This window comes from Triturus cristatus, chromosome 12, assembly GCF_964204655.1.
Source record: "Triturus cristatus chromosome 12, aTriCri1.1, whole genome shotgun sequence".
Lineage (NCBI taxonomy): Eukaryota > Metazoa > Chordata > Amphibia > Caudata > Salamandridae > Triturus > Triturus cristatus.
In genome coordinates this window covers 783,005,746-783,023,372 of record NC_140595.1, presented here as the reverse complement: position 1 = coordinate 783,023,372, position 17,627 = coordinate 783,005,746, and the positions used below count along the sequence as shown (strand labels likewise).

The window sequence follows — 17,627 nt, the reverse complement described above, 5'->3', positions numbered from 1 at the left end:
AAGAAAGTAGAAAGCATGAACCAGGAAAGAGGTCCAGGAGGAGACAAAGAGCAGAGATAGATGTGATAGAGGAGACCAAAGGATGGGATAAGGAGAAGGGGAACATGCTGGCAAAGGAAGAAGGCAATACTTTTGCAGATGAAACAAGCATTGAAAATGCAATAGGTCTCGCCCTCGTTTAAATTAAAGCAGTTCTGTTTGTAATTAGGCGGCTTTTTAACTTCACTTTTATTAGTGGTTTTCAAACTTTCATGTACATAACATGCATATGTATGCATATATGTATATGTATATGTATATGTATGCATGCATATATTTGTATTTATCAGAGGTAGAGGTAGAAAGGTAGAGAGTAGAGAGTAGTAGAGAGAGGTAGAGAGTGAGTAGTAGAGAGTAGTAGAGAGTAGAGAGTAGTAGAGAGTGAGTAGTAGAGAGTGAGCAGTAGAGAGTGAGTAGTAGAGAGTGAGTAGTAGCGAGTAGTAGAGTGTGCGTAGTAGAGAGTAGTAGAGTGGTTAGTAGAGAGTGAGTAGTAGAGAGTAGTAGAGAGTGAGTAGCAGAGAGTGAGTAGTAGAGAGTGAGTAGTAAAGAGTGAGTAGTAGAGTGAGTAGTAGAGAGTGAGAAGCAGAGAGTGAGTAGTAGAGAGTGAGCAGTATAGAGTAATAGAGAGTGAGTAGCAGAGAGTGAGTAGTAGAGAGTGAGTAGTAGAGAGTAGTAGGCAGTGAGTAGTAGAGAGTGAGTAGATTGTAGTAGAGTGAGTAGTAGAGAGTAGTAGAGGGTGAGTAGTAGATTGTAGTAGAGTGAGTAGCAGAGAGTGAGTAGTAGAGTGAGTAGTAGAGAGTGAGTAGTAGAGAGTAAGAGAGTGAGTAGTAGAGAGTAGTAGAGTGAGTAGAGAGTAGCAGAGAGTGAGTAGCAGAGAGAGAGTAGTAGAGAGCGAGTAGAAGATTGTAGTAGAGTGAGTAGTAGAGAGTAGTAGAGAGTGAGTAGTAGAAAGTGAGTAGTAGAGAGTAGTAGAGAGTGAGTAGAGAGTGAGTAGCAGAGAGTGAGTAACAGAGTGAGTAGTAGAGAGTGAGTAGTGGAGAGTGAGTAGTATAGAGTAATAGAGAGTGAGTAGTAGAGTGAGTAGTAGAGAGTGAGTAGAGAGTGAGTAGTAGAGAGTGTAGTAGAGAGTAGTAGAGAGTGAGTAGTAGAGAGTGAGTAGTAGAGAGTGAGTAGTAGAGAGTAGTAGGCAGTGAGTAGTAGAGAGTGAGTAGATTGTAGTAGAGTGAGTAGTAGAGAGTAATAGAGAGTGAGTAGTAGAGTGAGTAGTAGAGAGTGAGAAGCAGAGAGTGAGTAGTAGAGAGTGAGCAGTATAGAGTAATAGAGAGTGAGTAGCAGAGAGTGAGTAGTAGAGAGTGAGTAGTAGAGAGTAGTAGGCAGTGAGTAGTAGAGAGTGAGTAGATTGTAGTAGAGTGAGTAGTAGAGAGTAGTAGAGGGTGAGTAGTAGATTGTAGTAGAGTGAGTAGCAGAGAGTGAGTAGTAGAGTGAGTAGTAGAGAGTGAGTAGTAGAGAGTAAGAGAGTGAGTAGTAGAGAGTAGTAGAGTGAGTAGAGAGTAGCAGAGAGTGAGTAGCAGAGAGAGAGTAGTAGAGAGCGAGTAGTAGATTGTAGTAGAGTGAGTAGTAGAGAGTAGTAGAGAGTGAGTAGTAGAAAGTGAGTAGTAGAGAGTAGTAGAGAGTGAGTAGAGAGTGAGTAGCAGAGAGTGAGTAACAGAGTGAGTAGTAGAGAGTGAGTAGTGGAGAGTGAGTAGTATAGAGTAATAGAGAGTGAGTAGTAGAGTGAGTAGTAGAGAGTGAGTAGAGAGTGAGTAGTAGAGAGTGTAGTAGAGAGTAGTAGAGAGTGAGTAGTAGAGAGTGAGTAATAGAGAGTAGTAGAGAGTGAGTAGTAGAAAGTGAGTAGTACGGAGTAGTAGAGAGTGAGTAGAGAGTAGCAGAGAGTGAGTAGCAGAGTGAGTAGTAGAGAGTAGTAGAGAGTGAGTAGTAGAGAGTGAGTAGTTGAGAGTAGAGAGTGAGTAGTGAGTAGAGAGCAGTAGAGAGTAGTAGAGAGCTGGTACCGGGCACAAGGTCTTGTATGAGGCTAATATATAGGGACGCCTCAGCACCAGCATTGTTAATTTAGCATTATCTGATTCAAAATAAATTTACAGGGTCACCTCAGCGCTCTCTGCTGTCGAACAAATGACCTTGTATGACCCAAATATATACGGGGTCACCTCAGCACTCTGTGCTCCCGAGCAAACAGCACTGTGACTTCAACATTGTCTGATCTAACATAAATGTACAGCGTCGACTCGACGCTTTCTGCTACCAGAAAATACGATGTAAATCTTCTGAATTAATATATATATATATATATATATATATATACACAACACTCTCTGCTATGGATCAAAATATAATGCAATGTCAACAGTTTCTGATACCAAATAGATATACAGGGCCACTTCGACATCCTCGGCTATCGAGTAAAATAGATTATAACATTATCTGAAATATAGCAGAATGCATTCTAATGCCGGTCTCTTAATCGAGCAAAATACATTGTATCTTCAGAAGTATGTTGCGTTATTTATTTATTTTTATGTTCTCTTGCGTGCATTTGTAGGGCGCACTTACTTTAACTAATAAGGTACACGTTGTAATTTCGACTTTGTACGATACAAAATAAAAATAAGGCTTTCCTTCAGCCACTAACATGCAAAAAACACAGGTGACCTCAACGTTCTTTAAATAAACTACACTTTCATTTCATTGTTGAGCCATAGAACAAGATGCACTGTCACTTGACCATTAACAACACGCGCTTCACTGCTAGTTAACAACAGGCAGTGTGACGTCATCGCTGTGTCACACGGAGAGGACGCAGCGTCGCTTCACTGCTACTTAACAACACGCAGTGTGAGGTCACAGTTATCTCACACCGAGAGAACGCGGTGTCGCTTCACTGCTACTGCTTACACATAGTGTGACGTCACATCGCTGGTGTGGCAGAACATAGTGCAGTTTACGTTCTGTGCTGTCTTAAGGAACAAAATGCAACGTCGATTCAGCACCCACTCCCAAAAAACAGAACAGAGGGTCCATTCAGCATTCGGCTGTAGTTCGAAGTACAAACCCACATCAACACTTTTTGAATCAACATAATAGAGATAAGCGTCCAGGCTATGGTACAGAACAACAGTGGTAAGCAGCTGTGTCTCAGAGAGACAGACGGAAGGAGAAACAAATACTGCTTCCCCAATAAATAAAGCCACTAGTGTAACACCGCGGGTAAAAGATCCAATCCCATAGGGCGTAGATAAAAGGAGACATGGTGGCAACAATAAGGGAGTGATGAACCACAGAAAGGACCGTCCCTAGTTGTGTCTAAGAGATGCCCAATTTAGTGGGGGCAAATCACAAAAATTGACGGACTGGCATCACACACCACCAGGTGTCATGCTTCATCATCTGCCAGTCCTCGCCCTCTAAAAACCGCGTTTGATAGAGGGCGGGCATACACCTGAAGACAGGGATGCACTTCTAAATTAAGTGGGGGCCCAAACAAAAAAAGGAGTGAGTGAATTTAAAAACCATCATAGTATACCTGAACAATTTTTATTCTATGGGTTTACTATGTAGGATTAAAATATATAAGTGCGGTGAGTGGGGACCTGATCATCCCGTCGCCGCTGTGAATCAGTGATTGTTAATAGGGGGTCAACATGTTTCTGCCTGTATTGTCCACTTGGGTACGTGGCATTCGTCAGGACCTTAAATATTGGGCTCCAATCTCACCACTGGGGGCGTAGGCCTATAGCCAGCTGCCACCTGTTTAGAGAAACCCTATTGGAAAAACCTATTTGCCCCATGGGAGGGGTTGGGGGGAAATTCTTGTGGCCACATTAGTTCAAGGCGTACTCCCCGCTAGAAAACCTAGTGCTGCATGCGTCCAGCCTCCTCCCCGGGGAATGCCACGTACCCAAGTGGACAATACAGGCAGAAACATGTTGACCCCCTATTAACAATCACTGATTAGAGGGCGAGGACTGGCAGATGATGAAGCATGACACCTGGTGGTGTGTGATGCCAGTCCGTAAATTTTTGTGATTTGCCCCCACTAAATTGGGCATCTCTTAGACACAACTAGGGACGGTCCTTTCTGTGGTTCATAGCTTTGGTTGGAGGCTGACCGTTCTCTAGTGCCCTAACGCCTCTAGTTCCCTCCCCGGGCCAGACCCTGGGTGTAACTGTGGTTCTTTAACAATAAGGGAGTGACATGCCTTCAGTGCAATCATTGCACTGCCTTTGGCATAATTTGTAATGCAAAACAACGCGCACGAATCAAAAGTTAAGGCGGAGCTGGGACGAGGCTTCTGGAATCGTATCGATTCCAAGAAGCCTCGTATGACGAAGCAGCGCATGCGCTGCCTACGTCAGGCTGAGACATAAAATAGGCCAGAGCAGTGAATGAACAGCCAGCAGTGGAACATTAAGCGGTGAATGATAACAACGAAGCCATAGACATTTTCTTGTGCAAATAAAAAACACACATGCACTTTGGTCTGGCCGAAGAAAAGCAAATCTAAAAATCTGAGCACTGAATGGCACCTGGCCTTGGAGTTTGTCTCCGCCTTCATTGTTTAAACAACATAGCATTGTCCTTCTCCTGGTGGTGAGAAGAAAGGCAGTATTTAACTCAAGAAAGGTGAAGTGGAAAGAGCATTAACAAAGCCAATAGGTTTTAGTTTAGCATCTAATGCATGCAGAAGCAGCACTCAACAGCCAACAGCATTTTATGAGAGATGAATATTCCACTGGGCTGAGCCAAGATGTGATTGACAGCGTCTCCAGCTAATGGATGAAAAAGGCTGATCTAGGACAGACGAAGGGGTGGGTCCAGAGCCCACTCTATGTATAGTAGACAGGGTCACTGGAATTAATTGATTCTGTGCGGGCAGAGACTGGACTAAAGAAAAACAATTGTTTCTAGCTCACGCATATCATGAGGCACTAAACTAAAAGTGTGGCACGTGGTTCTGTGCATTTGCAGACCTGTTCTTAAGGTTCATTGGGGCCCTTTCATTTGCTGATCAGTGTTCAGGCATTAAACTGGTACTAGTCCTGTGCAACTGTGCCTAAAAACTATTAATAGTTGCTAAAATTACAAAATACTACTACAGATTGTGCGGCATTATGCCTCAAATTTTCTTTTCTTGCCGCATAATTTTGTCAACCCAGTTGCATAAATTGGTTCTCCAGTGCCACATAATTCCAGTGGCCCAGGGAATAGGTCTGTTCGACAGCTATGTTGTAAAAACACAAACCTAAACAAAAACGACTTGTTGATGTATGTTCTTTATAACGGAGTTGCCAAATTGCAAATCCTGCTGGGCCAGAAGGCCAGAATAAGCACAGAAATGGAGAGTGGTCCACGTGTCTGCAAGGAATCTGCACTAAGTGGCTCCTTGCTTTACACACCAATGGGCCTGCGAGTGGCTGACAGACCAGGCACATCCCAATGTGTCCAGGGCTGCAGACTGTCCAGTGCCGTGCCCCAGGGATGGGATGCTACCTACCCCAACCCGCCTGCCAAGCACACTGTCAGCATCCACAGCGGCCTGTAGTAACTCATTACTTGATATGTAGTGCCAGGCGCGCAACACCCATTGGACTCACAGGGCTTCAGCCCCCCCCCCCCCCCCCCCCCCGTCGTGTGTGGCAGCCCGGGATGAGACAGCTTCCCAGGCACACACACAGCCGCGCCCGAGCACTTCACAGGTCTTTAAAAGACAATGTACATGTTAATGAGGCCTCGCTGTTGTTTCACCCCTTCTAAGAGCCCCTGCAGCTCCACTCTGCCTACGGCTTAAAGATAAGATTCGCCCCCCCCCCCCCCCAAATCAACTCCACTCTGCCTATTGCTTAAAGATTCAGCCCCCCACGAAATGTTTTCTTAGCCCCCCCTCCCCCCCCCGAAATTTGGCTCTAGTTGCGCCTCTGTGTAGTGCTGTATAAAACTATCAAGTCAGCAGACAGTCATTTATTGTGGTATATTCTCCAGACACTTTGCTTTCGAAGCAGTGAGCAGAATGTCTACATTTGTGCATGCATTCATTTGTGTAAGAAGATATGTTCAAGGCCTCCTTATATCCTGAGGGAGGCCTCTGTGGGACTCTGAAAGGTGATACAAATGTGGCACTGAGTGCACTTATCTGCGGTTGGTCCAATAAAAGACATCACAACTCGCAGTGTTTGGTTGCTTGGTCTGAGCTGGCACCGTGTTTACTGTCCTTGCCACTGTGGGAGAGCGGCACTCGTGTGCCAATCCTCATCAGGCCCAGTGCCATGTGAAGGATTTGGGGGCTCCTGGGGCACAACATATTTTGGGGGCAAGTGTATAGAGCACATTTAGTTGTATTACCATTTCCTGATAATTCATCATCAAGACGCTGATCAATACTGCATTACATGTTAAACTTTATTTAACAGGGTCACAACAACAGCTGAAATAGGTCTTGCTCGGGTCCCCAAAAGTCCCTAAGATGTCGCCATGTAGAGACAGAGTCAGAGGCAGAAAGAGGGAGAGGGGTTGAGAGGGAGAAACAGGATTGAAAGGAGGACTAAGAGAGGGTCTCACGTTGTCCAGGCCTTATATTGCCTCTGCGCGGGGCACTGACCGCAGATGCTCTGTGCAACAGCAGACGTTCAAGGGGGCGCGAAATCCTAACATGTAAAATAATAACGTTTTGCGGTAAACGAGCCCAGACTTCATAAAGCATTGTACTGTGTTTTGGGAGCAAGTGAAAGAAACATAAGTGAATTCTGAACAAGAGCAACAAAAATAGTTAAGAATAGTTAAAGTGAATTTAAACACAAATCCTAGTTTTTAATCATTAGTGTTCTTTATGGGATCCGGGTGAGGTACGTCGGTGTGACTCCTGCGGCGAGGCGGCATTCCCCCTGAGCGGCTGCCATGATGCTGTCACCAATGATAATTTGCTGTTTTGAGTGCTCCCTTTCCCTAAGCAACAAGGTCGTCGTATAGGCAATTTATTGGAATGTGGTGCCCTCGTGTGGCCATTTGTAGTGGCGCTGTGAACCAAGTATCTCTACACAGGCCTTAATGGAGGCAACAGCAAGACTTTCATATCAGCTGCATGGGACGGACAGAAGATGTGCATGCTGGCGGCGAAATATAGTGCGTCCGTCTCACGCCGCGAGTAAAGGGGACAATCCCCGCGTGCACGCCTTCTGTCTCGTTTGTCTCCCCGCGTGCACGCTGGAATCGTATCGATTCCAAAAGGCCTCTGCTGGCAGAGCAGCGCATGCGCTGCTTTCGCCAGGCCGAGACCTAATAAAGGAGAAAAGAAACATAAAAGGTGATACAAGAGAGCAGAGGAAGAGAAAGACAGTACTAAGAGCGAAATATGACAATGACGCGTGAGGTACGTGGGAGAAGGAAAAATGGTGTTGATGAAGCTTTTTTAACTAAACTAGCTTGCAACGTTTTACAAAATAAAGGGATTACTCGATAGATGGACTCAGCTTCCCCCGACCCTGGCTCTTATCAACATGTCTGTTCTCCCATTGCTTTTGTTTCTTTTCTCAAACATTCACATTAAAGCCAATAGTAGCTGATTTGGATGCCCTTTTGGGCAGTTCATCTGAATACTCTGCTCTCCGGCTGGGTACCTTAAAGCTCTAAGTCGGGTCGATTACGGAGTGGGCTTTACGAGTGCCACCCGTTAGGAATGACTTTCTATTCTGCACACATTTGGCTATACGGTAGAAGAATATTTTCACATGGGCGCATAATACGCATCTGCTTTTGCTGTGTACAACACATTAGTCTACCGTGTAACTGGTTAAAATCAATCTAGGCTTTCCATTATGGCGCTAATTTCTGCCCTCTTATTTACAGTAAGTGGCGATCGTTTTGACGGCACCACCATTCTCCAGTTGAATCTTTCACTGTGAAGGTACGTGACCTGTTAACTATACTGCGTTACATGCCGTCGTGTACAATAGGGATTTCTAGAGCCTATTTCTGTTATTTATTGATTACAGAATCCCTGATTAATTCAGATGACGGCTGAGAACTCTAATGAGAGACAAGGAAATTAAAATCCCATATTACCCTGACTCCAGGTGAGCGTCTGAGACACTGAGGGATACCTTCATTGTTCCTTCATTCTTCATACACACATGTCCCTTATGTAAAATTATTTGTACTTACAGGCAGCCAGCCCTACTTTTTGTCCTGAGGAAGACCCGTTCTAGATGCACACAACCCAGCACTATTATATAGGGTCGAAACGTCGACGTGCTCTGTCCAAATCGTCCACGCACTTCCACAATCAGAATTGGGAAATCATGTCCAATTGTGGTCAATGCTCTTGATTTGTGGACTCTATCTGTATCTTTATTTTTGTTATTGTTGTGATTTGTGTATATGGCAAATGTGATTTGATGTTAATGAGTCTATGTAAGCACTGAATGTTCTATGTTGTATTTGTATTATGGTTGGTCAGACCTGTAAATGCACAGCTTTTTGAAAAATTTCCGGACACTGATTATAAAGTAAAAATTAATTTAATTTCTGAATTCTTTTGTTCATGTGTGTATACTCCCCCCTTTTTTGCTCCATGAATGAATGTTTACTGAATGAGATTTAGCATTTATTGCATGTGTAACTAAGCTTACCAATTCCCAACAGAACCAATTTTTGCCTTTATCATTGGGTACCTTACAGGGCGGGTTGACGCTTCCCCATTTTTAAATGTCCTACCAGACGGCTCTTTTTCGATTTGTGTGCCAGGGCGTTGGATGGCAGAGGTTCGATGGACTCTTTTTTCTGGATAAAATGATGCAGGAAGACGGTACTCATCTACCAGTCTTTATTAAGATTCAAAAATTTCTGCTAAAGACCAGACATGAGGCTTTGCTAGATCTACGTGTTAGACTTTTGAATATATACCCTTCTAATCACATTTCTTCTGGCTGGAAGCTTCTTACACTCCAGGGATTTGGTTATCTTGGTTTAACAATTTCTCCTGCCCTAATTAGGCTCTGGGATTATTCTGGATTTAGACAGCTGGGGCATTTGTTCCTTCAGGGCAGATGGAGGACATGGCAAGAGATTTCTGCGTGGTGGGGTGGAAGAGTTGTGGCGCCGCGGCCAGAGGGACTGACTCTGGAATCTGGGGATCATGGTTTGATCCCCGGCGGCAGATTGGCCCAGCACCATGTGACTCTGGGCAATAAATAGCGTGCTTAATCTTCCCGACGGACCCCAGTGCCTAGAGACCTTTACGGGTGATTGTTCGCGCTTTACAAATGTGGATTATTATTATTATCACGGGCAGCAGCTTTTTCTGGGCTATCATCAGATCACATCCTTTATCAGGGCTCATTATTTTGATCGCAGTCTCGATATTCATCCTGCACTTTGTGCATTTTTAGGTCCAAAGTGGTTGGCGTATGGAATTGGTGCAGGATAATATGGAATAGAGGGGTGCAACAGAATGTGATAAAAAAATATTCTAGATAAAATCCAGTTAACAACACATTGCCATCTTTCTGAGGAGGAATTGCAGACTCTATCACTACCAGGCCATAGGTCGTTGAGAGAGTCATACTTTAACAGGATGTTGTTCCTATCGTTGTATGGGCTACTATACTCCAGAAGCCCTGAATATAATGTTTCCATCACTTGATCATTATTGGTTTCGTTACAACCGCCAGGGCGAAGGGGGTGACTTACACTTGCCACACGTTAATACCCTTTTGGCAGGAGCTGCCTTCTGTTTTAAGCTCGGTCATGGGGGTAAGCAGTGATATGGATCCTGCTTTGGTACTTTTGGACTTTTCAAGAATGGTCAATCCTCAATAATAGTAAAATCAGGATAGAGGTTCTTGTCAACTGTCTTGACTATAGTTGGCTCTTTGGTTCTGCAACTGTGGGGAACCTACAGGGCCCCAGTATATCAAGAATGGCTGAATAAAGTGATTAGAATGAAGCAACTTGAGGAAGCCTACGCAAAGAGGGCCGGGGGCTTGAAGAGCTTCCATGCCTCTGGGCAGCATCGCAATTCAATTGAAAGTCTGGGCTCTCTGGGACAGGATAGTTCGGGTTCCCCTTGAGATGAATGCTCTATGTTCCACAGGGCTGGGCTATAGTATTTTTCTAATATTCCACATGGTTGAGTAGTTGACCTGATGAACTATGATTGTAAATAATGGTATTTGTGATGTCTTATCGCACTTTATGGCAGAGGTGATCTGTATTTTATCATGTAATACGATCATGAGGGTTATTGGTGTCCGGATACTATTTTACTCTCGCCTGTCAATGCCCTTTACCATATTTTCAATGAACCTTAGTTGTGAATTTAGATTCTCCATGATTTTGTTTGATGTCCTGCTCTTTTAGTGTGCTCTCAGTCTCTTTTTCTGCAAGTTTTTACTTGATTGGTGATAATAGTTATCTCTGGTCCATACTGTGTATGAGCACTGGCACCACTTTAGACATGAAATTTATATTGCTTATTGCTGATGAGTGAAAGGTTTCTTAGAATTGTCCTCACTTTTTTTCAAAATCATGTGTCTTTTTGTACAAATTCTGTTAAAAGAAATCTATTTGAAAAGAATGGACTATAAGGTCATTAAAAGAGGCAAAATTATAGCTAGTGCATCTTTATTTTTTTTATTTAGCCCCTTCCAATAACGAATACATGAATCAGACGCGGCTGTATTCTCTTGCCAGAGCAGTCCTCTCACTTAAATAAGATTGTAAATTCCAAGATGTCTCCCTGGGCAGAGTAACTATGATTGTGCCTATTAAATGTTTTCTTAAATTCTGTCAAAAAGGCTGGAAAAGTATCAAAGAGAGGAAAAGCTTGAGACACCATTGAAGTTGCCCAAGCCAGTGCATTTCCCCCAGTCTTCCAAACAATAAAGCTCACTTTAGCTTGGTCAGAGGCATAAAAATGGGACTTGAAAGTATAGTGTATTTCACAGGTTTCAAGGACCTCCTTTCACTAAAGAGGATTTGTCAATCTTCTGTTCAGCCTGATTTGCCAAGAAACGGTCTAAAGAACCCTGCTTCAAAAGGGCCATGATGGTCGTCCCAACGCAGAATCTTTGATGGCTAGAATCTGGAATAGGGTAGAAAGCTTATTGACTGTTGCCAAAGGCTCCTGGAGTTGATCTATCCTGTCAAGCCATTGTTGTTGTAACCTGTCAAGGCTTGTTTATTTGTCAACACAATGAGCTGTTTCTTCTTTCTGTCTTGAAGAAAGGGCCAGCCGCCCAAGGCCGCACCGCTCATCCGGGTTTTAAATGGTTTAACAAGTGACACTTGTCCAAGGAAGGTTAAAAAAAAAGTTTAAATGAGAGGAAAAATCTTTCCTGGATTATACAAGCCTCGAGGAGCAGTTCCAGAGCGAAGCAGGAAGTCTGAATATCAGGAAGAAAAGAGAATCTTGTGAAGTGAGCAACGTTTAATACACAAAATAAGTCCTTTTCTCTCCTTTTATAGTGAAGGATGACAATGACCAGGAAGAAATCCAAAAGGAGCAGGAAATGTAACTTCAGTAGCCTTGGGTAGGGAAAGACTAATATCTACATTCTGGGGCCGATTCCAATCCGGGTTGGAAGGGCACTGAACGCGATCTGGCTGGAAAAACTACGAGCCGTACACGTGTTTTCCGCCCGACTTGTACAGCTGTACGAGCGAGCAGGTACGATGCGAGCTACGTGAAATTCACCGATCGAGTCGTTTCCGGGTCCGAACCGCTCCGTACGTCTCGGTCGTAAGCTAACCGTGACGTGCAATGGATGCGATTTACGACCGAGCCAGTACAATGCATGCGTCGGACAACCCGTGCGAGCCGGAGTGTCCGGCTCGCAAAATGTCCGGGAAGTTGCCTTTGGGGGTGGGCGTCAGACCCCCTGTCACCCGCAGCCCTACGACTCGGACATAGGGGGAGACCCAAGGGTCCCCCCAACACAGGCATGTACGTTGTGGATGGCACCGACATGTACCCACTGTAGGGGGCGCCCTTGTGCGAGACGTACCCATTCAGTCAATGGAAGCCCATGTACGCGTCGTACGAACGGCTCCCATTGACTTCTATGGGAGTCCAAGTAGTCCGGCACCATACGGCCGCATCATACTCGCTCGGTTGGACTGCAGGACTCCAGCTCGGTCGGAAAACACTCCGGATCCGGCTCGGTCGGAGAGCTTTCCGACCCGGATCGGAATCGGCCCCTCAGTGAATGGAAATCAATTTAAACACAATTTCCTTGCGTGTATTCAGGAAACATGCACTTGATTCGGTGCACATGTACAACTTGAAACAGACCACGATACCAGTCTGGGTCGATCCAACACCGCGGCTACACAATGGTCGAGAAAGAACAAACCGGTGTGGAGATGCAGGGCCCAAAGAAAGTGTCACTGAAGCTGCACATCAGGGTCAACACACTACAAGTGTTTGCTAAAGTCCAATCAGGAAAAGGGAAAAAAGGATGCTTGTTTGTTTTTTACCTTATGTTTCATGTTAACTTCAAGAGCGGGTCCTATCCTAAGTCTAAATCACCATAAAATCTAATTACTGACATGGATCTCCCAGTCAGCCTCACACTGACCAATTTCTAATCTCCCCTTTAATATAGGAAGCCCAGGAAAATCCATATGAAGGTGCTCCCCGCTGTGGTTGGCTGAGGAGTTTGAGTTTGAAGAGGGTGAACCATCTGAAGTTCTGGCTCTGGTAGCACTAGTCCTCCAGAGCCCGGGCTTTGTACTCAGTCCTCCAGAGGGCAGCTCAGCCGCATCTTCTAGGAGAGAAGATATCCCAGGAACAGGACACTGTCGCAGGCCTATTCGAGGATGGAACTAAGCCTTGGACCAGAAGACAAGGTCATTCTTGGAAGATGAGGAGCTGGGTGCCCTAATCAAGAAGAGACAGAATCAATGTTCAGGTGACCTACATGTGTGGAGTAAAGAGAAGAGACCGGCCTGGTGCCATCTGCAGCTCAGCTGTCCCAGTCCTGTCCTGAAGAAGCAACTTACCTGAGCATTGAAGAGAAGACCTGCCCTTATCACAAGGTCAGCTCTGCCTGGATATTAATGGGTATGGTGGGCATGTGCTATGTTAAACTACATATGAGATCCAAGCATGCACCGCCTCCTGGAGAAGCTTGACTCCTCTGCTCAGCTGCCTCTGGAGAGTCACGCAAATAAATGATGGACGGAATGCAGAATAAATCATACATTCACCCCCAGTCAAGAGATCTGGGTTAAATCCATCGTTCTTTTGCTCACCATGCCACCCCAGTTTAGACCCAGCCATATGCAAATCAGTTTTGACCCTGTGCCTCATGGGAACAGTCCAGACCAAACTGCCAAGCCAGGTCCTCCCTGGACCAGAAACAAGCATCCTGGGACCGGTTTCTGGGTATTAGACTTCATCAGCCAGGCTAGCTTGAATCCAGTGGCACCGTGAGCAAGGGGCCTATGTCTGGGTATACCCATCCCACTTAGGGTGAAAAGTGCTACACAAACGAATGATGGACGGAATGCTGAATAAATCATACATTCACCCCCAGTCAAGAGATCTGGGTTAAATCCATTGTTATTTTGCTCACAATGCCACCCCAGTTTAGACCCAGCCATATGCAAATCAGTCTTGACCCGGTGCCTCATGAGAACAGTCCAGACAGAACTGCCAAGCCAGGTCCTCCCCGGACCAGAAACAAGCATCTAAACTGGAGTGGCATGGTGAGCAAAAGAGCAATGGATTTAACCAAGATCTCTTGACTGGGGGTGAATGTTTTGATTTGTTCTGCATTCCGTCCATCAATTGTGTGTCTTTTGCCTCTGGAGAGTCAGCAGGACAAAGAGAGCACTTGGCTAAATGCAAACTTACACAATGCCCCGGGTCACCGGTGGTCAAGGGCAGAGCCCACCAAGGACCAAGGACTAGGGCCTGCAGCTACCAATGGACCTGTAGAGAAGTTGTGATGGAAGACAAACATAGAAGAGTAAAGGAAGAGACAGAGGCAGGAGAAAGAGACAGGAGAAACAGGAGAAAGTAAAGGAGAGTGACAGCCAGGAGGGACTGAAGGAGGCAGGGAAGAGAAAGGAAGGATTGAGACAGTCATAGGAGGGTAAAGAAGGTATGGATTAGACAGGAAAGAGTGAAAGAGGAGAGAATGGCAGGAGAAGTGAGGAGATCAAAAGAGAATAAAGGAGGGGAGGGAAAATAAAAATGGTAAAGGAGACAGTGAATAGAAATGAAGGAGACAGCTACAGAGAGAAAGCGAGAGAATCAAACAAGAGAGACAAGCAGAGCATGAAGGTGATAAACAAGGGTGTAAAGGGCGAATAGAATGCTCCCAGGCAGCGATCACCCACCTTTCGATCTGAACATGGCCACGCCCGCCCCTGAGAAGAAGCTGCCCTTGTGCACCTGGGCGAAGCAGGGCTTACTGACCCCCTGTCTGATGGGGGGGCCGGTCAGCCAGGTCTTGGTCTGGTTCATCCAGTTCCAAGAGCGGATACAGCCATCGAGTGCAGGGTTCATCTGAAGAGGAGAGGGAGAGAGAAAGCCATCACAATATGACCCATTAGTGCATCAACCGACAAGTAATCCTAGAGCGCCCCGCTGTGTCTAAAAGAAGAACTACAACAAAGGAGCGTCAGGGAACAAACTCGGAGTGCAGGACAATAAGAACAAGAATGTCTGGGAACAGAACTATGGCCCGGAGAGCAAAGCCAGGGGGTCTAGGACCACAATGTAGTCTAGGGGGGAAATATTCAGGGTTTCTGAGTACAATTCTGCGGTGTCTGGAAAAAACATGGTGTGCCTGCAAACTAACTCATGGTGTCTGGTACAATCCTGGGGTACAATCCCAGGTATCTGAGAAGAAGAACCCAGAGTGTCTGTGAGCAAGCCTGACAGCCAGGGAACAAAACTGGGGTGTCAGGGTTACCATCTGTGGGTGTTTGGGCAGAAAGTCTTGGCACCTCGGTGACAGCTGGTATGTCTGGGTTACCTTCCACGCGTGCTTGGGAAAAAAGTAATGTGAGCCTGGGTTGTAAAGCTGGGGTGTATGGATTACCATGTGCAGGTACTTAGGCAGAAAGTCATGGCACCTGGGTTACAAAACTGGGGTGTCAGGGTTACCATCTGTGGGTGCTTGGGCAGAATGTCTTGGCACCTCGGTGACAAAGCTGGGATGTCTGGGTTACCATCCACGCGTGCTTGGGCAAAAAGTAATGGGAGCCTGGGTTGTAAAGCTGGGGTGTATGGATTACAATGGGCAGGTACTTGGGCAGAAAGTCATGGCACCTGGGTTACAAAGCTGGGTTGTCTGGCTTTCCATGTGTGGGTGCTAGGAAAGAAAGTTATGCCACCTGGGTTACAAACCTGGGGTGCCTTGGACCAAACTTGAAGTTCCTGTGAACAAACCTAGAGAGCCTAGGGAAAAAACGTGTCTGGGCATAAACCTGAAGTGCTTGGGATAAAACATAGTGTGTCTGGGAACAAACCAATGATGTCTGGGAACAAATTTGGGGTGCCAAGTACTTTGCTGGGAGAGTGCTACAGGTCCGCAGGGACCTGACATTTAGTTGGAATTCCTTTGACTTTTGGGGTCACTGAAGAACAGCTCAAGAACACAGACAGCAGCTCTCGATAAAGACGGTCAATGGCATGATGAGCAAAAGAATGATGGGTTGGGATGCTACCCCAAGCGATTGCCAATGGTTAGACAAATTGCAAGCATTCCTCCCACCACTTTTTGTATTCAATGGCGGCGTACCCAGAGAGTGCAGTATTGGTGGTTGGGGCCAGATAAGCCACTTGGTCAGGAACCACCAGATCAGTTTGCACTCCAGGGACCACCCCATAGAGAGAACATAGAGGTACAGGGAGGAGGGAAGACGCCACCAAGGATCCAACTCTCCAGCAGTGGTGTGCCCCAACAACTTCTTGACTCTACCCTCCTAGCAGTTAGTGGATGCAGCCCATCAGTTCACCTCCCTCTTGGGGGACATGGAAGCATGCAGCGGGACAGCTTTGATTTCCTATCAGCAATCCTGGACTGGGTGGGAGGCAGCAGGGGTTTCTGATCTTGACAAGTCCTGGGCCCGTATCACAGATAGGACCCACGTTCCATGTCTGCGCCACGGTTCACCTTAAAGCAGGTGCTCTGGGTGCAAACACCCTATAAGAAAGAATGCACTGCCCTCGGGCAGCTATGAACTCAGGCTGCCCCCTGGGCAGCGCATTTAAGAGAAATACAGAGCAGCCGTTTCAAAGCTACTACATGTTTCTCTGTGCAGGCGGAAGCCCGCCTACAATTTTAAAAGGAATTAGAGACCCCTTAGCAGGTGGGTGCAATGACTGCACCCGCCTACAAGGGGATCTCTGGGCGTACATGGGACCCCCTTTCATCCCTAGAGGGCTGCATTTAGAAGGTGCACTGAAAGTGTGCCACCTTTTTGTGGCGCACTTTCAATGCGCCTTCTAAATGCATGTTTGCCTCTGCGCTCATGTCAGTAATACGGTATGGGCGCAAAGGCAAAGAGATTCCCTCATTTATACCAAAGTGCCCCAGGAGCAGGCACAGCGGGCGCAAACGCCCATTCCATCCCTGGGGAACCAAGCTAATATGGCACCTGGTGGCAGCATGTGGTGCAGCTGGGCCTGCAGCTCTGAGCTTGCATTAAGGTTGGTTCTCAGCATGCCAGGCAGTCTACCTCTTTCTCCTGTAAGGTCTCAGCAGCGATAGCAGGTCTTTGCCTGGAGCATGTTCCCTACTCCTTCAGGGGAGTCGGTCAAGTTTGAATACAGTGTGACAAACAGAAATTATCAACCCAAATAATAATTTTTTCAGACCAACTTTCAGTTATTTTATTCTTCATTCTCAAGAATTTTTTGAAGCAATCTCATAAGATCTGCATTCACTATTTTGATGAACACCCAGCGGCGTAGAGTGGGTTACCAGCGCCTGGGGCAAGGCAAGTATCCTTCCACTTTTCTTTTAAAATTTTGCGCCCCTAAGAATTTTGCATCTGGGGCAGCTGCCCCTGCTGCCCTACCAACACTACACCACTCTGAACATCACATGGTCGACATGGAGCTCTGCAGGTGTTCAGCAAGTTGGGAAATGCTTATCACAAACTGTGCATACGGGATATCCTACCATTCAAGTAATATGAAATGTCGGAAATATTTTTGTTTAGACATGCTCACGATTGTGACTAGGGGTTTGCGAAACACCCGAAATTTGCTTTTGAGTAATATAGTGACATTTTATGACATGTAGTTACCTCAGATGCAAATCCAGCATTTAGTACTATATTCTACTGTAAAATGCATCCCCATGTCCAAATGGTTGTGGGGATACATTTCACACTAAAAAGTAGTGCCAAAAATATATGTGCTGAGAACAATAGTTGCTCGTGTTCTGGTGAATCATGTTGGTCCCATGCTTCAATTTTGCCATGAATGTGGCGTAATGGTGTAATTTTGTGAATTTAACGTGAAATTCCTGAAATGACATGAATCACGACAGCGTGATTAAAATTTCACCCGGGCCTA

General features: G+C 45.8%; 1 protein-coding gene across 1 annotated transcript in view; it reads right to left on the bottom strand.

Annotated features, from left to right (window-relative positions):
• SHBG (sex hormone binding globulin) overlaps positions 1–17,627 on the bottom strand; it is a 161,132-nt gene that overhangs the window by 67,147 nt on the left and 76,358 nt on the right. The window contains exon 5 of the mRNA XM_085638077.1: positions 14,435–14,603. Within this exon, the coding sequence (XP_085494203.1) occupies positions 14,435–14,603 (169 nt within the window). The remainder of the gene's footprint in view (positions 1–14,434; positions 14,604–17,627) is intronic.